This window comes from Simochromis diagramma, unplaced genomic scaffold (genome assembly GCF_900408965.1).
Source record: "Simochromis diagramma unplaced genomic scaffold, fSimDia1.1 OVJJ01000159.1, whole genome shotgun sequence".
In the NCBI taxonomy this organism is placed as follows: Eukaryota; Metazoa; Chordata; class Actinopteri; order Cichliformes; family Cichlidae; genus Simochromis; species Simochromis diagramma.
The window spans coordinates 1,028,167-1,050,138 of NW_024387197.1; the positions used below are offsets into that span (position 1 = coordinate 1,028,167).

Consider the following 21,972-nt stretch of genomic DNA (forward strand, 5'->3'; position numbering starts at 1 on the left):
AAAAGATATTAATCAGCACCAAAGCTGAAAATGTAGAATTAATATATAAACAAAGTACATAGATTTGTGTAATAACACAGTGTATACACAAGGGGACAGGACTTTACTTCCTGTCAGATTTTACTGTTTTAGCTAGACTGCGGTATTTTTGTTATTCTGTTTTCTTAGTATTAAAATCGTTCAACTCAGAGGGTAGTTTGAAAAAATGTTAAAAACAGCACATAAATGCCATATTGTATGTTCAATAGAAATTGTAATAGCATGTATAAATGAACAGTTCTGGATGGTAGTTTATCCAACCAGACTTTTGGTCCAGCTACTTGTTGATAACAGTGCATCCACCTCAGCACAATAAACAACTGGGAAATTCTCTATTTATCAAAATAATGTCATTGTGTTTCAACTCTTTTAAAGTGGCTCATTATGCTCCCTACAAATCTATTCATGTAGTACACATTCTTGACTTGTGCCATTTACCATGTTTTCTTTCAAATGCGGTCCTAGTTGCTGTATTTTGTAGACATTTACAATCTTTCCTGCCTCTGATAATAAATAATAATATATTTAAAAAAAAAACGTATACAAGCATGAGACAAATGCCCAACAGAACGGGTTTTTCTGTGATGCCTAACAGTTCTCCCGGTGTTAGCTAGTTAACAGGACTGGCCCCATCATCTGTGCTAACACAGTATTCTCCTTCTGTCTGAAATAAAAGTTTGACACTTACTGTGAAACCTGGAAGTGCTAAAACCTTTTGACTGTTACAAATACACCATCCAGATACTTATGGAGCACTTCACGTACCTGTGCTCAGTGTTGGGAAGGTTACTTTTAAAATGTATTCCATTACAGATTACAGAATACATGCCCCAAAATGTATTCTGTAACGTATTCCGTTACGTTACTCGATGAGAGTAACGTATTCTGAATACTTTGGATTACTTAATATATGCTGTTTACAACTACGTGAATGTATTATTGCTGTGATTTATTACTGTTACTGATGGTCCGCGGCTCCGAACCGTAGTAAAGGGACCTCTGACTAATACGGTGGGTTCCGTGTCGGGCTCGTAGCCGAAAACTAGCTTTACTTTGTTGTCTGGGTCAACTTTGCTAGCCAGAGACAGAGAGAGGCGTTGAAAGGCTGCTCCAACGGAACTTATTGTTTCGGAGGAAAACACCAACACAGTGTACAGTCGAGTCTTAATAGCTTACTTACAACTGGGCTCGTCAGGCTCTCTTCTTGGCTGCAGTGGTTATTATTATATTTACATGCTTCCAGCTCCCGTTTTTGCTCGATGACAACTCATACTTTTCCTTTTTCTCCCTCCCTCGCTCACAGACACATAACGTGTATGGCAGTCCATTCTCCCTGCAGCACTGACTACACTGCGTATGATGCTACATTCTTTAGAGCTATACCTGTAACACTCTGCCTATTAGCTTAGCACAACAACAACAACAAAAAGGCGCTCTCTCACCCAGGAAACAGCAGAGAGAGCGTCACCCTGTAACCATGGCAACCGTAACACTGCCGCCTGGAACAACAGAACATAGCTGTCAAACAAAACCCAAACAGTCCTGACCCACCACATTATGAAACAGGAAAATACCGCCGTGTAATCCATTTATTTCAACAAAGTAACTGTATTCTAAATACCACCTTTTTTAAACGGTAACTTTAACGGAATACAGTTACTCATATTTTGTATTTTAAATACGTAACGGGGGTACATGTATTCCGTTACTCCCCAACACTGCCTGTGCTTGATAGTTTGAATGCACTTATTCACCCACAATGATTACCATGGAAAGGGTGGGACCATACAACAGCTGACCTGAAGACAATATATTTATTGTCAGGAGTGATGGTAATGAAACTTCTAGCTATCTAGTTGTCAGCTACACTGACATAATAGGCAACGAGTCCTATTATTTATAAATGTTAAACTATAATTTTCAGTGTAATTTTTTTAATGTGTGTTCAAAAGCTCTACAAAATGTATATGTCATAATTCAGACACCACATAGAAGTGTGCAAATGCAAATGTTGGCTCACTGCAATGTGTGGTACACAGTATACCCACCTTGTCAGGGAAGTTTACTTGCTGAATATTCATGGCATTCAAGAATTTCTTCTACATTTTTTATTTCAGGGAATTCATGAATCTGAATGATTTTAATATAAGTAAATAAAACAACTAAAATAGCACAATTTTGATAAGATGGTGCCCCTGACAACTGTGTCAACACCTACACATTCTGACAGTGATTCAGGTCCTCTGCCAACATTGACACAGCTATTTATTATATTTCATTTTGCTGTAACATTTCTGAGGAAAATTTGCCTACAAAGTAGAGCAGGAAATGATGTTAATGATACCCATGACACCTTACAGAGAGTTTAGTGTGAAACTGACTTGGAACACACAAAATTTAATGGGGTATGGGCTGATAATCCAAAAAAAAAAACCCCAGCATCCTTATTACTCTGAAGAAATCCAAGAACACACTGTCAAGAGCACTTCTAAATCTTCACAGTGATGTCTGTGGATTATCCAGAGTAAAAGTTACGCTGTCTGCATGTGCAAAAACAATTTTTTTTTTAATTTGAGGAGCACAAATGGAATGGACTACATAAACATGTTTCTAAATTTCTGGGAAAGAAATCCAGACCTCCCTGTATGGACTGGGATTAATTTGAACACACCTGTTTTGGCAAATTTAACTTTAGCTGTCTATTTCCTTCTTACAGCTTTCTATTAAACAGCTGGATCTAACCAGACATGTGTACTGTCAATTAAATCAAATTATTTTTTACAGAATTCACCTGCTTGCTGCATACAAATCTACTACTGCACATTCACCTAATGTATATAATATATAATGTTGTTCTTCTCTCCCCCTTTTGCACAAGTCGAGGAGCGTATCAGGTTACATTTCACTGCGTGTTATACTTGTATAACTATGCATGTGATGAATAAAGAATCTTGAATCTTGAATTATGAGCAGTGTGCTCATAACTTCATAACTTGAGACTGGAAATATTCATTTGTACCTCTGATGATTTAATTGAATTTCTGTACTTTCTGTGTGACTAATGAACAGCTGAAGAAAAAAAAAGGCATAGATCTTTATAAATGCTACTATGGTGTTTTGAACATGTTACATCATTGAAAGATCTTATGGTGTCACTGGTGCTAATTTCCAACTTGTGGCAGATATCCAACTGTTTGCTCTTCTGGACTTGTGAATTGTTTCAGAATTCTGACAATTTTGAAAGCAAAGTAAAACAGGCAAAGATTCATTACACTGTAACTGAGAACCAAAATGCCAAAAAACATCTTCTTTTCTATGATGAGGAAACTGTAACCCTCCTAAAAGGGAACCATAAAACTAAGGTAATAGCATGTTGGGGCATTTTGGCACTGCTAATTCTTATACTTCTGCTTTTTGGAAATGCACAGTACAATTGGATGGAAACCCAGCTACTTGCAGACAGACAGTGGTATCAGTCAGTTTCTTCAGGGATGATCATTAGCGTAACATCCCCATCCTTTCTCCTCACCAAAACAAAGACTGAGGTGCTGTGCTTGACGGCATCGCTCACTTCCTGAGTGGTGTGGACAGGGTGTCCATTGATGCCAATGATGACGTCATGATCAGTCATACCTCCCCTGCAGAGATATCAACACCATACCATCAATCACAAGCTGAAAAGGTGTCAAACTCTAAGGAAAACACCAGTAACTTTCACACAAGACAAGCCTGCTCCTGTGTCAGCCCCCCCCCAAAACCCCTTCACTGATTGGAAATCTCTTCACTGGCAGATATTTGCATGTTAGGTATGGACATTTGCTGATCGTCTTGCTGTTGGCAGGATGACAGTAGGTTAGTAGGTTACTAGACTGGCAATCCAAGTTGTCACTGTGAATTGACAGGCTGTGCTGTAATGCTTGGATGTTAGTCAACTGCTGTGTTCTGTGCAAAGCATAAGGCTTCAATGTCATGGACAATTAAGAATATAGAGTCTAAAGAAAGAGAGAAGGATTCTGTCTTCCATAAAAAAGATGTCAGCATTGCCTTTGGGAAGTGCAAGAATAATGAGTTTAATCTAAAGCCTTGAGAACTGCAAGAAATTTCTTAATCCACCCAGAAAGGCCTCCAAATGCCAGTTCACAGCAGATATTGTTACACTCTGTAAACCAGTACCAAAACAAGTCCCAACTGTGCAGCTTTGCAATAAAAATAAGAAAATACATAAATAAATGAAGCCCACAGCTGTGGTATCCAACTTTGAAAAGATTTAATCTGTAAAACAGTGTAGCATTTAGGATAACAATAGGAAAGTGTCTACAATAATCTCTACAATGTAGACTTAAAATACAGCAAACAAAACCCATAACATTAAAGCTGCACCGGATATTATATTGAAGAAGCAATGCCTTTCCTGTGTAGTTTATAATGGGAAAGTTACACTCAAATGAATCCCCAGGAAATGTATCACTCAACTCTAAAGACTATGTTAGTATCTTTTAGTAAACTTAGCACAATAGTGAGTAAGAAAACTATCACCTGTGATGAATCATAACACAATATGATAATCAAACTTCTGATAATCAAAGATAATCAGAAGTCATCAAGGTGGATGTGTGTGCATGCATACAAAAAAAGACCTGTTGGCTGAAAAATAGCCATCAACAAGATTCTGGAATAAGTATGGTTATATATGTGACTATTTTTCTCTTCAGAATTGGTAGAGTTCATTTCAATCTGTTGGTTTTCTGGCACAGACCCAGTTTTTAAGCATAGTCCACAATTTTTTTTGTCAGGTTGGAGCTGGGTCTAATGTTAGCCTGCTTTATCCATGGATGTGTGTTTGAGAGCACTGACAAGTCAAAACACTGAATTGTGTCCAAGTTTTAACTGTCAAACTATTGATTTAAGGTGAATCTGAAGAACTTGGATTTATTAAATATTCCACCTACTCTGTGCAATGTTCCAGTGTATGCAGCGGATACAGTGGAAGCTTAGCTGCACTGTACTGGCAGCTAAACAGCAATGTTCTCAAGTTTGAAAGCTCTTCAATTTTGGAGCTGTTCTTTCTTGGTTGACACCCCCTCAGTCGGTGTGATGTAACACTCGCTTCACTGTTGACAGTGACACTAGTGTTCCAGCCATTTCTAGTTCATGGCAGGCTCAAGCCTTAGTAATTCCTGGGTCTTAAATAATTTTCTCTTATCTGAGGAAGACAGTTTGGGTCTTCTTCCAGACCTTGGCAAACTGGAGACACATACAAATAACTTGTACTTATTTACAGTTGTTTGACTGATGATTCTAAGCTTGAATCTAAGTTTGTGGGATGGCCATTTCAACCCTTTTGAAAATTTCTGGACTAGCCAAGTCAATCAATTTAAATTAACTCTAAAATTCTGCCAAGAAAGTGGTCAAATATCCTACCAGAAGCTTATTGATGGCTACTAATAATATCTGGTTAAATCGCAACTTACCAAGGGATATTTAACCAACTATTAGTGGAGGTGAATATATACTTTTCTAACTTATTATAATCATTTTTTTCCAAGGTGGAATGATTGTACAGCATACATCTTGAAAGACTTGAAAACAAGAACTGGGTGCATAACTTCCATGCCCAGGTTTTAGCATTAAAGTACATACTTGTTGATATTTTGCTTTGACATAATGATCTGAGATCTTTTATAAGGAATCATAAGAGTTTCAGAGTGAGACACAGAGCATTGTCAAGTTGACACACTTTGGGAGGAGAAAGAAGAGAGAGGGTGCTGCTATTTGGGCCTGACATCACTCCGAACAGCATTCCTGATGTGATGTTTACAATATGATAATTGCCCTCAATATCAGGGGATAGCAGGAAATACCCACAGATCAGAGATATGCATGAATCTCCGGGGTGTCAGAGATGGAAGCCATAACTTATAACAATAAACATTTTGAAGCACTGAAAGCACTAATGGCTCTAAAACAAGTGTGTGTCCAAGGCAGCGCCATCTTTTGCCCCTATATTTGTCACATAAGCAACACGAGGCAACTCCTTCTCCACTATTCTCACATCGCCTTTTTGTGCTGGAAGTTCTTTAGATGTTTGGCTACCACCAGATTAGCCTGCTTTGCAACCCAGCAGCTGGAGTCTCTGTTTTTTTAAATGTAGATTGTCAGACCTACACTAAACAACAATGGAAGCTAACAGGTACAGGTGTTAAGTTGAATATGCTGCATGGATCCTTGACTATGATCTTACTATTCGGGCAGGTTGGTCAGGCAGAAATCTGACGCTTTTCAGAAAATACCCTACCTATTAATTTTCAAGCTACATGAAATCTCAGTTTTTCCACAAAAGAATAAATGTATTGCAGCACAATTCTTACCTGGATGCAGCTGTTCCAGGTATTACCTCATAGATGTAAACACCTGAGCTCACATCTGGAAATTCTGGCTCACGTTCCTTGAGATCTCGGATTAAACTGGACAATCACACAACAACAGAGAAACAGGTTATCCCATTGGTTGAAATTTGTTTCATATCTCATCAAACATCTACATTTTATTTTGAAATGACAAAAGTAATTATAGTTTTATGCAGTATTAAACACATGCCTATATATTTCAAAAGGGCAATAATTAGTACAAAAGGTGTAGTTCAGCTAAACCTCTGAGTGGTAGTACTACTGAAATTCAGTGTACAAGACAACATACAGGAACACCAGATAAGAAATTTGTGTTTTTTTTTAAAATAAAATTGGTCAAAACCATGCATCTATCTTTTTACTTTTATCTGGTTATTTTACTGTTTCTTCATATCTTTGATATCTATATTGTGATATTTACTGATCGATAGGTAATGGTAACTGCACATGCTACCTTTTTTTAAACTATAATTCCTATGAAGATGCTCCTTGCTAATTGGCCACTTATTTGATAATATAGACATTTGATATAATATTTGTGATTTTCAAAGTAAAAAAAAGGAACTTTTTCCTACTCAGAGTTTTTTTGTGTGATTTTAGATCCGTATGACAAAATGAAAACAAACTGTAAATTCATACATGTGAAGTTGTGCTGAAAAGAATGATGTCAAACAAGGCAACGTAAATAGTCTTCAAAGGTGAAATATAAAGATAAAATCAAAAGTAGTCAAAAACAGCCAATTATACCCTCCAGAGGCTTAAAGATATGCTATCCACAAATAGAAGCAGGTTGTTACTTCAGCATTTTACATGAATCTGCACTTTTGTAGTCAGAGTCTGCTGGCCATTTAAAAAAAACAGGAAGGTTTAAGGCACTGGTACTAGCTTCATTTAAAATGCAGGACAATTTAGGAAAAATGAATTTTCCTTTACTTACGATGGTGTCAGTTGTACCATCCGGACACCTATGAATTTCTTTTTTGGTAGTGAATTTCCTGAGGGGAAATAAACACATATATATTACTTTATCACTGAATAAATGTTATCATGAACTGAATTCCTGGATGCTGTGACAAAAACATACGATTCTGCTCACTGCTCGCTTGTCTGTTGTAGGAGTTGGCAAGAAACTGACGTATTCTGTCCACAGGGATGGCAAAAGAAATTCCAGCAGCCACTTTCAGAGTATTTATGCCTATTACATCTCCATCCTGTTAAAAGCACAAAATAGAGGGGCAGCTGTGTCTGTGGTCTTCATTGATTTCACAGTTTTGCCTCATGTAGAGAAAGAAACAGCAGTACTGTGTCCTTTTCTTCCACTGCACATAACACAACTCAGTGTCTATTAAGTGTTCTTTTTACCCACAATGCAAATCATCAGTCTTGGTTATTGTCATAACTTATCTGTGTTTTCACAGCAAAGGACAATTTAAAAAATGCATGCTCGGTATGGCAACTATTCTCCTTTAGAAAAAAGCTGCAATTTTCGGGAAGGCAGGCTGGAGGCAGCAACCTTGATAAATGAATATACAATCTGTATCATTTTATTCCATAGTAACAATGCAAAGACCTCCATAATCGGGTCTTGTCCTAAAATATTTTGTGGAAGGCTTAATTTTGAACCTGAGGGAGTAGAGTGAAGATACTGGGTATTAAATAAAACAATATCATGACCTTAGTCCACACAGTCATAAATAAAACAAGAAAATCGCCTACATAGCAGCAAGCATAACAAACATGCAAATGGCCTGGTCTTATCTCTTTACACGTGACAGCACTATAAATCCTCTTACCAAGTTGACAAGCGGTCCACCGGAGTTTCCATACTATGAATAATACAAAAAAACAAAAACATTTTCTTACCCATTGTTCATTAAGAATAAAAACAAATAAAGGCAGTTAAAATGAAAGGCATCAATAGGTTTATAATGCTTATTCACTCACATTTATAATGGCATCAGTTTGGATGTAGTCCATGTCAGAGTCCTTAAAGCCCAGCTCTAGGCTGTTGCGATTGGCAGTGCTGACAATGCCAGTGGTGACAGTGTTCTGCAGAGAGAAAGGGCTTCCTACTGCCACCACAAATTCACCTGGACGCAGGTCTGAGGACTGGCTGAGACGCAGCACGGGCAAGGGACCCTGCGAGTGAGCCACAAAGAGACATGACATGGTTCCAGATGAAACTACAGGCTACGTATTACTGTCACATCTGCAATGATTCATCACCTGGCACGTTTTTGCACATGTTTTGGGACTTTCCTGTGGTATCCGATTTTTTTAGTCTTTGTGAACTCTGTGTTATCTGAGGTACTGGAAGTTTTCTATGTTCCCAATCCTGGTCTTTGTCTCCTTAATGATACCTCTGAAATCTCCTTAAAACAAATGCAATGCAAAATGTTGTTCGCTGGATTTACATCCGCAAAGAAGACTATTACAAAGCAATGGTTCTGTCCTGACATTTGTATGGAATCATTCTGGAGACGATGTCTTATCCGTGTTATTGGTTTTGAACATACCACAGCAAAATTAAATAAAGCTCGACCCACGACTGTTGACGCTTGGAAAATCTTCTCATCCAGAGTTATCTCCTGGAAGAGGCAATAATTGGTTTTAACTTTGTGTTTTTGTGTCTTTTCTTTGCTGTCCCTATGCCTTGTTTGCTAATGTTTGCTTTGCTACTGCAGTTTACAGTTGTGCTGTATATGTCTGTACCCCCCCCAACCCCGTTTTAAATCAATAAAATGTTGATCACAAAAAAAAGAGACATGACAGGACCGGCCTAAGGACCACCTTGAACTTAAAAAGCTGGGGAGCCATATACAGGCACTGTCATAGCAGAGGGGTTTGATCCAAACAGAGGGTGAAAGGGCAGTCCAGGAGGGTAACAGCTTAAAAGAGGGGTGGGGGAACTCCAGGCCTCAAGGGCCAGTGTCCTGCAGGTTTTAGATGTGTCCTTGATCCAACATAGCTGATTTAAATGGCTAAATTAGCTCCTTGACATGTCTTAAAGTTCTCCAGAGGCCTGGTAATGAACTAATCATTTGATTCAGGTGTGCTTACCTAGGGTGAGATCTAAAACATGGTTCGAATCCTATCTCTGGCTTTTCTGTTTGGAATTTGCATCTTCTCCCTGTGTAGGTTTCTTCTGGGTGATCCAGCTTCCTCTCAAAGTCAAGAGAGAGGTTAATTGGCCATGGATGAAAGGTGAATAAATTGCTGTATGAATATCTAGAGACTGGGCTATGATTGGGAGAAATAACCTGCATAATGTGAACTTGAGTGGTGTTTTGTGATTGGACTTCTGTGCTAACCACATATTTTGGGCATAAGTGTCATTAGTGCATATTGCACCAGGACAGCCTGGGTCACAGGTCGATCATTTTTGTAATTCTACAGGGTGGGCCATTTATATGGATACACCATAATAACATGGGAATGGTTGGTGATATTAAAGTCCTGTTTGTGGCACATAAGTATATGTGAGGGGAGTTGTGAAAGTTTTCCATTTAAATAAAGCCTGCAGACGAGCGGTGAGCGGTAGCTAACATTCTTTAAAATCCAAACACACAAAAAACAGACAACCAAGCTTGTGGAGAGCCTGCATGACCGCGGGGCAGACGGTCAGCAGAGTCTCACTGAGCCTAGCATGGCTCTCAGTTAAATACCTTCTTCATGAACAAAAGGCAGTACACAGCTGTTTCACACCTTAGGGTTCACACTCCCTTGCTACCTCCCAGAGTCCTCGAAGAGACAAAATACTCTTCCTGTGTGGAAGAGTGGAGTGGTCTGCTTCCCCCAACTTCCTCACTACACCCCCACCATTTGTCTTATAGTGTGAGTGTGGAACATGTTTAAATCCAGTGGCACCAAGGCATTATAAAATAAAATAATGTGATTAATACATAAATAAAAGAAATTCCTATACAGGGGGCAAACTCCTCAAGATGGGTGGTGACCATGGTGGTCGTTTAGAAGTCGGCCATCTTGGATACAACTTTTGTTTGTTTTTCTTTCTTTCTTCCCCCCTTTCTCACGTCTCGTCTCCCCTTTGGTTTTCTTTCTCTCCCTCTCTTTCTTTCATTCTTTCTCCCTGTCCTATCCCCCAGTCATGTCTGTCCCTTTTGTAGCAACCGAAAATAAAATAAATTCATAATTATAATAAAGGTCAATCAAATGGACCAATATGGCAAGGCCATGATGATCCACTTGGTAAAATAAATCCGCTTGGCATCTTTCTTGGCCTTAAGACAACAATTCTGATGGCTAAAGATCCAAACGGGACACAAAAAAAAAAAAAAATGGACTGTTTGGAAGTGAGAACTTGGTTGCATTGACGACAATGAGTTGGACTTGTTTCTAGTGGCTGTTGGACTTTGCTGGGGCTGCCCTTTGACACAAATTCTGTTTGTAACTTTTATAGACAGAATTTGTAGGTGGATTTTGTCTCTGCTTTTTGTGTTTATGTTGGCTTTACCAGGTGGTGGCCTCCAGCTTGCAGTGGAACAGTTCATTGCTGAAGTAGCAGGAATGAGAATCAGCACCTCCGAGCAGGAGTTTAAGTATGGGTCCGGCAAGAAACCGTGAAGGAGACACAGCAAATGGACCATAGCAGATTCTAATGCTAGCTTCTGCAATAGCCTCAGAAGATATGAGTTGCCCACTAAACCTGAGATAAACCAGTAATAAAACTGTTATACTTTTTTGTAAGGTTTCCATTGGTGAAACGATCCTTCCTCTGTGAAATTCAACTCATTCAGAGACCAGCTGTTTATGGTCTCTCAAAACTAGTCCTGCAAGCAAAAATCATGTTGCTGAATTTTAGAAAATCTTCCACTGCATAACTTGTTCCAGTCACTCACTTGTTCAAACATTATTATTAGCAGTTTTTTTCTTTTTCTGTTGAGATTTCTGTTGATGTTGATGAAGGTTAACTGTCACTGGTTGGAAAAGGTTGCCAAAGCCCTACGGTGGAAATGAGTGTTTAAAGTGCATTTTTTAAATACAAAAACATTTAGTTGTACACCAAACTAAAATATGCTTCAACTTGACTCTGCCTGGTTCCTCCTTTGCCAGGCTCACGCCATTTATCTCTAGTGGGAATTGTAATGCTTAATTTAATTTATAGCTGCACCTCCCGGGGTATGGGCTCTTATGTCACAACAAATATGCCTTTTAGGCAAGCTTTAGAACCCCTTATGCAAAGAATGTATCACAGAGTGTTAAAGCATTGTACAACTGTCACCACTCCCAGGTTTTTAAAAAGAGAAAACTCCTTCAGCTTTAAAGCAGTTAAATCCAGTGATGCTTCTGGTTAACTTCTGCTGATCTTGAGGTGTTCCTGTATTCAGATCAGCCCTAAAGATGTTAATCATGTGCTTCACACTGAGTGCCGTCTGACTGAAGTGGTTGGGAATAGAGCACCTGCTACCATACAAAGCAGCCAGTTCTGTATGAGCAAGTCTAAGTTGGAACATGTTTTATTCAAAACCGCTCTTGTAAGTATACACACAAAAAATAGCTGGGGCTTTGAATTCATGATACATGAACAAATAGCACCCCAAAGGAATTCAGTCTGCAAATTGGCCATGTTAAGGAACAGAGTCTAATTTTGGTAGGCAAAGGCCCTTGATGACTCTCTCCCTGGATTTCTCACTGCTTTGTGTGCAGGATTAATACACTTTGATGTTAGCCTCTGATGACAAGCTACTCAGCAAGAGGAAACGCACCACTGATTTTGCCTTAAACCCTTGGGGAGCCCCACAAAAACAGCAGGACACTCACATCTGGATCGATTTTGATGAGAGCGATGTCCATCTTCTGATCCACATCCCTGACCGCAGCTTCATAATGCACGCCACTTTTCAACTCAACTTTTATCCGCTGTTTGTTGGTAAGCACGTGAGCATTTGTGACAATCCAGCCATCCTCTGACACTATAAACCCAGAGCCACTCGACACAGAGACCTCCTCACTGGAAAATGGCACTCTGGCAGTAAAAAAAGATTAATAGCAAAGGTCATTTTGCATCTAAAAGAGCATTTTGAAATGCTACTTCATTTTTCTGCTTTGGTTTGGTTTACCTTTGAAAAAGCTCCAGGTGTACCACAGCTGGGACAATCTTATCCACCACATCTGCAATGAAGTTAAACTTGTAGCGTATACTTCCCGGATGCTGTGCCCCTTTTAGTATAAAAGAAAAGGCATAAAAGTTTTTAAAAAAATTTCTTTAATAGAAAAATGAAATCTTAAAACTTAAACAGACTTTATTTCCAAAACAGTCATGTATCGTTTAAAAGAAAGTGGGGCTGTAAAAATGGCTCCTTAGTCCATTAGTCAATTTTGGTCAACATCAAGCAACTTGTATAAATTTGTGCTGTAGCTATCATCTCTGGGAAATGAATCCTGTTGACTTTGGTGTTCTCCATCTTCCCATCTCCGTTTTGCCAACTTCACACTGGTTAGGCAGATTTTACAAAAGCTAACAATGATTATATGACTAAGGGTTGAAGCAAATATATATACAAAAATCCTCATAATGAATGGTAGCACACTGTTTAATGTTAACCATGTTATAACCTAGATAAGATATTTAGGTTTGTCACAAAATCAACCCAGACACCAAGCCAGCCAGTATGACAAAAACACAATAGGAAGGGGAAGGACTAACTGGTTAACAGCAACTTAACTTTCAAAAGAACTCCAGAAATTGTCTGCTGGTAAACTAATCATGCATGGTTCTCGTAGACAGGTGAAATAAATAAATAACTACTAAGCAACTCAGAATCTAGATGCTTCTATTAGTCAATCATCAGATACTTCATCTCATAGTTAAAAGACTCATACAAAGAGCTGGAAGCAACAAACATCTTCAGCTTCTGTTAATGTTTGGTCGAACCTAGTTATTACTAGGTTAAGTTCATTACTGGCTTGTCTTATTAATGAAGCCTTTTATAGATTTTTCATTTGAGCAGTAAAGCTTTTTTATGAGTATTATTTTTAGGGTTTTGTCATTTTAGAGAGGTCTTAACTAGATCGAATGCAGTCATTTACTTGTTATTAAGTTGACTGCACTTTTGCTGCCATTAGAGAAGCCAAGATGGGAGAAAAGGACATTATCTGCCCTGCAGTTGTTTTGCTGTGTCCATGTTTCCTGGCCCTCCGCCAGAACACCTACACCTGTATGCACTAGTTTACTCAGTCTCCTATTCAGAATTCAAACATTTATATCAACACTTTTGCTTTGCGTGTCTCTGAATCTGTGTATCATGTGACATGAAGATAATAGTTTCATTTACAATTCTTTCCTTATCAGACTTACAGAATACTTATCAGGCAAGTACTGGCACATTATTACTCCACTCAGAGCTTGTATGGTTTTTAATATTAGTGGGATCACAGGCTTACTGCAAACACAAACATCTTCATTGGTTTATACAAAAGCACACACAATACCCACCCATATGTTTTTGCTAGTATAGATTAGAAGCTTCCTATTAATCTGACATGAAATAAGTCTGATGCTTGAGTGCTCATGAAAGGAAATGGAATTTACCCTGCTTTGGAAAACAGTATTTTCCTCACTTGGGGGCAATATCTCCCAAGTTCTCCTTAGCTCGGTAAACAAACTTGTTGGTCTGAAGCTGCCAGGTTCTTGAGCTGACGCCGTGTTCGTTTGCACAAACAAACTTGTCTGTGCAGAAATGGTCTTAAATGCAAATGACAGTCTGTGTTTTTGCCAAAAGCTACTTTGGCAAAATGCCAACTATTTCTGCCTCTGAAAGCTCTTCCAACAAATCAAGAGTGAGCTCTGCATTGACAGGATAAATTTGTAGCTTTCAGTATCCTCTCAATTACACAAATGACACACAGCATTGCCAGCTTGCATGTCCCTCCATCTTCCATCAAATGAATACAGCGTTTGATGCTAATCTGCTATTAAATTTTCATATTGTCATCACACATTAAATTCAACATTTCTATTAAGAATTTATACCGTAAATTATGTTTGTTAAACTTTTTGGGGGCCTTTTTATGGATTTGTTTTTGATAGGGATGGTGAAGGCTAACAGGAAAGCGGAGCAAAGACATGGGGGGTCGGACTCGAACCAGCTGCTCTCAGCCGTGCGGCATATGGTCTCCTGCTCATCCCAGTGAGCTAAACCAGCGCCCAGTAAATTATATTTTGTTTTGTTTTTAGCAAGTGTTCTTAGGCACTTCAAAAAAGTTGTACAGTGAAAATTACATGCATTACCTGATGAATAGGGTGATATAACCAGAATCTCATATCCCGATAAAAGACATTTCTCATCCCAACAACGATGTATATGGCAAAATAGTGCTTTTTCTGTAAATTCTGCCACTCTCGGGCAGCTCAACTTGTGTGAAGTGTTTTCAGCTGGACATTGTGTACCTGGAGTCGAGTGTTTTGACCGATGCATGAAACTATGCATTGTTAAATATAAGTTGTAACTTCCGCAATTTTCTTTGTGAGTATTTATTACATGGTGTGCTGCGGGGAAAAGCCTGTTCTAACGTTTGAGTGTAAGGTTTATTTTGAGCACCTGACGGCTCTTCTTTTGCGTCTCATCCGTAAACTCTCTCCATACTCTTTCATGTGATTTTTGCGTATGTGGTAGAAGAGGTTTATCATGTTTGACTCTGTGGTGGGGACTAGTTTAGGAATAAGGTCCTTGATTTGTTTTGCCTGGTCCTTCTGTTTGGAGCTACCTGTTTCTGCCTCATCTTTAATGGCTATGCTGGTATTCTCTGTGCCTGCACCCATGTGATGACCATCCAAACAATGAAAAAAATTAAATAAACAGTGTATCCAATATATTTCATCATATCGCGCAGCCCTACTGATGAAGTAGTTTAACCTTTTGTTAGACCTGAAATATACAAATGAAAATGAAAACAATGTAAATTTAAAATAGCTTCCATCTAGAAATTTGGATCCATAGTGTTGGGGCCATTATGCTGGCATAGTTTTACAAGATTGCAGCAAATCACTGCAAAGATCTCATCCTTCACTCACATGCTATGACCTAAGCAATTACAAATCTCAACCCAACTGAACGATGTTTTAGATGGCACTCTCTATTGTAGTCATTATCAGCAAAACATCAAATGACAAAGTAGCTTGAAGGGATGTGATTCCATCCTCCAGTTTCAGTCATGTTTTATTCATGTAACTTAAGGTGCTTTATAAGCCACTGAAGATATGCTCCTCTGTAAATAACGCCCATATTACCTGGTATTCTACACACAGCCAGTAAGGAACACAAATAGTTCAAGAGTCAACTGAGCACTTTCTGTTTAGTTTATGCTCTTTCTCTCTCTCTCACATACACACACACAATCTTCATCTTGTATCAACAGAAATAGCAGCCGTAAATATGCCAACATTTCTCGCCTGTCTGTTTCCTGATCACCTTGTTTACAGCAGAGGAAGGTGATGAAATGTAACGACAGGACTCCCGACATACACACTGTTATCTACAAGGCATAGGGCAGCACTGTCCTCATTTTATCTTATGTAGACTGCTAGCAGTGAGGTTATCAGCAATTTCTGATATAAACTTTAAATTCACTTCACATTTTACTTTACCCAAGTGCTAGTTACTATCAGCATATTCAATTTAATATATTAGCTAAGTCCTAGTACTAGTCCCTAATCTGTGCTTATGATCAAGTGGCATATTTGGCATTTTATATTAATGATTAGAGCAAAAGAGAAGGCATAGACTGTATAGAAAAGATGGATGTAACTTCGAGGTCTGAAGTCTGAAACCAAAGTACAATTGACTTAAACCTGCTTTCTTTATAATGGCCAGTAGGGGGCCACATTTGTTGTTGCAAAAAAACCTTGCAGAAAATTCTTCAACTAGTAGTTTCAATTCTTATTAAAAACAAAATTAATTACATTCATTTGATAATGTTGTCATCAACGTCATGTGCCACCTACAGGTTGTATTAATGGGACTTATAGGCAGCACGAAGGTGCAGTAGTTAGCAATGTCACTTCCCAAAAAGAGAAGCTCCACCAATCAGTGGAATTACTGACTCTAAGAGATATTGTGAGGCTGAGGATTCCTTCTTGGAACGGTTATGCCCTCAAATTGCTATGACTGATGCAGAGACTTGTTCATCACAATACAGGGCAAAAATGTATTTCTAAGGAATGATCTGTGTTACAGAATCAGAGTCCAAAGCCAGCTTTGCAAAAATCAAGAGTGAATATATATACTTATGAACACTTCGGGTCAGATTTATGCTATAATAGTTTGTCAGCTACAGTTAATTCCAAATGCAGACTTGCCTTTATCAGCTCACCTCACTCCACAGAAATTACATAAATCCAAACCTAAATTTTCAGATATGTATTTTAAGTGTGGTTGACAAGCTACATTAGTCTGTTTTGTATTGGAGCATTCTGGTATGCATGAGAGTCTAAATAAAGATTTTAATAAGATAAACGGTAGCTTAAGGCTAGATCAGTCCTGATGCTGGAAATATAACAACAGAAGTCATCCAGTGTGCTAACATATACATGTTTAGATTGCGTAAGAATCATTTTATTTTGAAATATTATTGCGACAGCTATACAGAGGTTTGCAGGAATTATCATCGCAAAGTTCATTCACTGGTGTAGCTGGCTTTTGAAAAGACAGACCTTTCACTGGGCAGCAGTTGGTAGTAGTGACACATAAAGAAATCTAGTGATAGTAGGCCAACATAGACAGTGAAGCCTTTGCTAAAGAAAAAGTTCTACTTAAGACTACATGTAAATTTCTGGGGAAGTTTAAGCGTGGCTGTACTACACCATGGTAACAAAGAATAAAACAGTGATGGCTCGTCCACAGCCGCTTTCATCAAAGGCACATTACTTGCTGCACTGACAGTGAACATTAAATACTGAATGTAGACTGAAAGTGTGGGAACATCTTAAAGGAATTGCTTGGGATACTAAGTTGTCTATTTAGAAAGGTCTTCCGGTTTAAACCCACAAGACAAAAGATTTAAATTTGAGATATACAGACAGGTGAAAAAGGAAAAGACTCAACTAGGGTAGTTGAGTCTTTGCAGTTTTGTTCCATGCTATGCACAAGACCTTTTGATGCAGGCAACTGCAAGCGACAAATAAAGGCATTCATTCATTCATTCATCTCTGCTTAGCATTTTGTTACATTTCATGATGCATGCTGGGGAAAACTGAGTGTCCCCATCTCCACTTCTTCCATTAAATAAATGGCAGATACCAGACACAAGAGTTTCCTCTGTTTAGGGTAAATCTAATTGGATGTGAATGGATTACTTTGTGCTGTGCAGCCTTCCTTTGTGATATATTCTGATTTATACCGTTCTACTCACATACCGCAAAGGAGGTCACATATCTATGATGCCAGTATCTGAGCAAAGTGAAGGCTATATTTAATCCTTCTGACAGGGATATTCCCATCTCCTTTTTGCTATATTTTATATTTTACGGCCTCATCTACATTGTCAGTGCTCAGGGATTTGCATAAACCAGCTTGCATAGGCAAGCAGTTGGAGGTCTAATGCATGATGTATTCTCTCACCTCTTTGGAAGGCTGTGATAAAACGTGCAACTGAAAATGGATAGGACAGGAAGGGAAAATGAAGAGGATATATTTGGGTGGCAGTGTGGTGCTGGGTTTCTCTCAGGAGAACGAAAAGCCATCAGTGGAGAATTTGAGAATGCACTGTTTTATGTCGCATGAATATGCAGAACATTATGAGGCTCCCTATATCAGCATATTCCAGGAAGACAACTTTTCCCAAGGTAGATGATTTTGAGTCCGACACGTTCTGGGGAATGACTTATTAGCTTTATGAGTGAAATTAAAAAGCACAGGTGATGATGAGTAGCCACGAACCACAGAAGTAGAAAAATCTGAGATTTACAGCAATCTTCAGCGTCACAGGAGCAGCATCAGACCAGCTGAGGCTTAACATTTGAATAAATCCAAGAAATGTGAATCCTATACCCCCCATAATGCAACAGCAGTCACTGCTTTTCTTTAGATGACTTTGCCAGATGTCTATTTAACGCTTGCTAAGAAGATACCACCCTCTCCCCCTATATTTGGTTAAAAAGTGAAGGAAAATTGTTGCTTCCTCAACACCTCTGCAAACTCCTTTGACAATTTATGGATTAGAACTCAGAATCTTCTTGCTAGGCAGCAGCAGTACTAACCATTGTGTCATCACTAGTATGTGGGAACAGTATGTTTTGATTGTCCACAGGGCCATACAAATAATATCACCAGGCAACACACAATGAGAAGACCTACCATCCCAGGAGAGACAAGAGTTTTGTAGTTATGTAAGCACCTAAGTGGACCTCCCACATACATTTTCCCCAGAAATATTTATTAAATCACAGCATTTCTGTCTGTCTAACTAATTTAAAAAAATCTCAGCAGTAAGTGGGCATAATTTTATCCTCCAGTGCATTTGATCTGCCACTCATTTTTGAAAGTTCCAACTCCGAACCCAGTTTAAACTGATTTTAGCCCTGATGTTTATACAGTAGACCATTTTGACATCTAGTCAGCAGAAACTGGCTCAGTGGGTTACTGAACCGTTTTCTGAGGTTGAGTCGTTAATTCGGGCTCCATCATTCTTTATGATCAACATGCTTGATTTGGCCAAGAATGTACACCAAATGCCCTTCCTAACACAACACTCCCCATTTACCCTGGCTTAGGACTGGCACTAGGAGTTCACTGGCTTGTTGCCCTCCTGTTCTTGGGTTTATCAGAAGATGGATACACTGTGGTCATAAATGGATGGTTGGTGGTAAGAGGCTTGTCCAGAAAATTTCACCAAAAACTCAACATGGTGCTAAATTGGGTGACATCACTGTATTCATCTTTTATACACAGTGTATAATAGCAGCAGAACTTGTGCATTGTCAGAAACACTGGTGTTAAGGAAAGATATGCTGTTCAACATCATTACCTTTTAAAAGTCTAGAGACCTCAACTGTGTACTTGTAAGAAAAGTCCCCAAGTTCATATGTGAAAAATGATTGCTATTACACAGCTATAGCATTGCTTATACTACTCTATTAACGCCACTGTATAATTTAGTTCATCTTTATCAAACTATTAACCCTTAATTAGCAGAAAAGTATAACATAAAGAGAAACAGAAGTATGAGGATGCATTTTTAATTTGGTTCATTATCGATTTTATGTAAAAAAACAACAACAAAAAAAAAAAACCTTTGTGCAGCAGAAGTACATAATACCCCCTTTGTTTAGAGGCTACGGTGTCATCACGCGTCAGGACATGCACTCTGGCTTCTCTCACTTATATGTTAATTTACCTGCTCCACAGAAAATGTTGTCATAAGATCATTCTTCAGTATTATTCACAGTTTTAACTTTAACAATTGCTGTTTCATATCAGTTATCAGTTATCTATTTTTAAAGAAAAAAGGAAAGAAAGAGGAAAACAACAAAGATGGGATATTAGACCAAAGCTAATATCCCACAGCTTACCAGAGTCACACCGACCCCTCTGGATTAAAAACACTGGGGAGGTCTCTCCGAGCTCGGCTCTCCTGTTCTCGGCTCTCAGGCGGCAGATGCTGGGGTACGTCCTGCCGTCGCTGCCACACACCGGGCCGGAGGAGGCACACACGCACAGGCTGTGGAACCCTCCGGCTTTCCCCGGGCCTGAGTCGCACCGTAGCCCGTTACCGCAGGACAGGTGGCCGCTGCTGCGCTTCCCGCACGCTTCACCTTCCCCGGCCGCACACACCACGCAGCAGCCGCAGGCGTCCTTTACCTGGCCGTAGTAACACGCGTGCGGTGGGGCAGGACACTGAGAGGTGGCACACACCTGTGGGCAGGTTTGTCTTTCTCTTAGCAGGCCTGTATGGACTGCAGAGAACACAAGCGTGAGGTAAGCGAGGCTCTTCATCGTGTGAAGAATCAGTTTGCAGCAGTCTCTGTGCTCTTAAAGAGGCTGCAGGTGTAATGCACCTAAACGGAGCTGGTCTTCTTACAGCCCCCAACACTGATGGCAGTGAGGTTCGAGTTGCAGCATGTTGCTCCTGGCTTCTACTTCGTATTGCTGCATGCTGTATCACATTAAAGGACAATGGAATGCAGCTGCTGCACGGTTCATGGTACATGTACGCGGCTTTTGTGTGAGAAAGCAAGGGTGGTGTAGGGCCTCCAATTAATGGAGATAGAAATGCATATGATGATAAATGGTTTTTGTCTTTAGTCTGTGGTGTATAATTAGAGCGCAGGATTTTAATACTGCAGCGAGCCAGAAGGCCGAACAGATCAGAACTCACAATTACAAGTAAATGCATCATTTAATCATTTGTTTTATCACTTGTCACACTTTCCATGTCAATGTGTGTATCCTGGGAATTTCTAACAGTGAACATTAAGCTGCAGCATGTGGACGCTTTAAGGCTATAGTCCCCAAAATTTGTGTATTTTTTAAAAATGGATTTTACTTAAGGTCCACATGAAAAACACACAAAAGTAATGACATGCACAGTCAAAAGCACGCCAGAGCAACAGGTGGTGTAACCCTAGTCACTGTCTAAGTAAGTAATGTTTATTTATTGAGCGCTTTGCACAGACATAAAGTCAGAAAGCGGCGTACAACAAAAGTAAAAACTAGGAATAATCGCAAACACAGTTAATAGCAATACAAACAATGTTCAAATGAAATAACAATAATAAAAAATAAAAATAATAACCAGATAATAAAAAACAGATCAAGTAATGATAATAAAAGAATCTCAACAGAAGGCCAGAGTTCACAGAGTCAGTTGAATGTAGCAGGAGAAGTAGACTGATCCAAAGTCCCGGTGCCACAGACCTGTTTACCCCTAGTCTTTAAAATTTGTATGAGGAGCAACTAATAGATTTTGAGCCCGTGAACAAAGGCTGCGGACAGCAGTGTATTAAACAAGCTTTTGAAATAAGCAGTCTGGATTGTGTCCATTTAGTGCTCTGTGTGTAAGTATGAGAATTTTAAAACAAATTCTGAGGTCAGTTGGAAGCCAGTGTAAAAATATTTAATAGGATTAATGTGAGCTTGAACACTAGAACATGTAAGAAGTCTGCATTTTCCACTTTCATTTTGAAAAATATCTCTGTCCACATAAAAACACAGAAAATCGAAACAAGAAGTCAAGAGCAACAGGTATCGGTATAACTTTCATCCATCCATTCTCTTCTATTTAGCCTTATCAGGCTTGTGGGGGGGACTGGAGCCTACCCCAGCTGCCACTGGGCTAGAGGTGGGGCACACCCTAAACAGATCACCAGTCTGATGCAGGGTCAGCACAGAGAGACAGAAACAGACAACCATTCACACTCACATTCACACCTATAGGCATATTAGAGTTACCAATAAACCTAACCCCACATGTCTTAAGACTGTGGGAGGAAGCCAGAACCCAAGTGGTTCCATTTTGAAGCCTGAAGATGAACATTTTTGCCATCCCCATCTTGGTGTTATGAAACTGA

At 39.2% G+C, this 21,972-nt stretch overlaps 1 protein-coding gene across 2 annotated transcripts; it reads right to left on the reverse strand.

The window, feature by feature from the left end:
- Window positions 1–1,669: 1,669 nt before the first annotated feature.
- htra4 (HtrA serine peptidase 4) lies at window positions 1,670–21,019 on the reverse strand. 2 transcript variants are annotated; one of them, XM_040050202.1, is made up of 9 exons: window positions 19,975–21,019; window positions 12,527–12,626; window positions 12,228–12,432; window positions 8,391–8,585; window positions 8,240–8,272; window positions 7,543–7,657; window positions 7,384–7,441; window positions 6,408–6,503; window positions 1,670–3,677 (listed from the first exon to the last, which is right to left on the reverse strand). In XM_040050202.1, the coding sequence occupies exons 1-9, from the start codon at window positions 20,396–20,398 to the stop codon at window positions 3,512–3,514; spliced, it is 1,392 nt and encodes a 463-aa protein (XP_039906136.1). In that variant the 5' UTR covers window positions 20,399–21,019; the 3' UTR covers window positions 1,670–3,511. The 2 variants fall into 2 exon arrangements, with proteins under 2 accessions (XP_039906136.1, XP_039906135.1); XM_040050201.1 differs by having other exon boundaries at window positions 7,531–7,657; window positions 19,975–21,018.
- Between the last annotated feature and the right edge of the window lie 953 nt (window positions 21,020–21,972).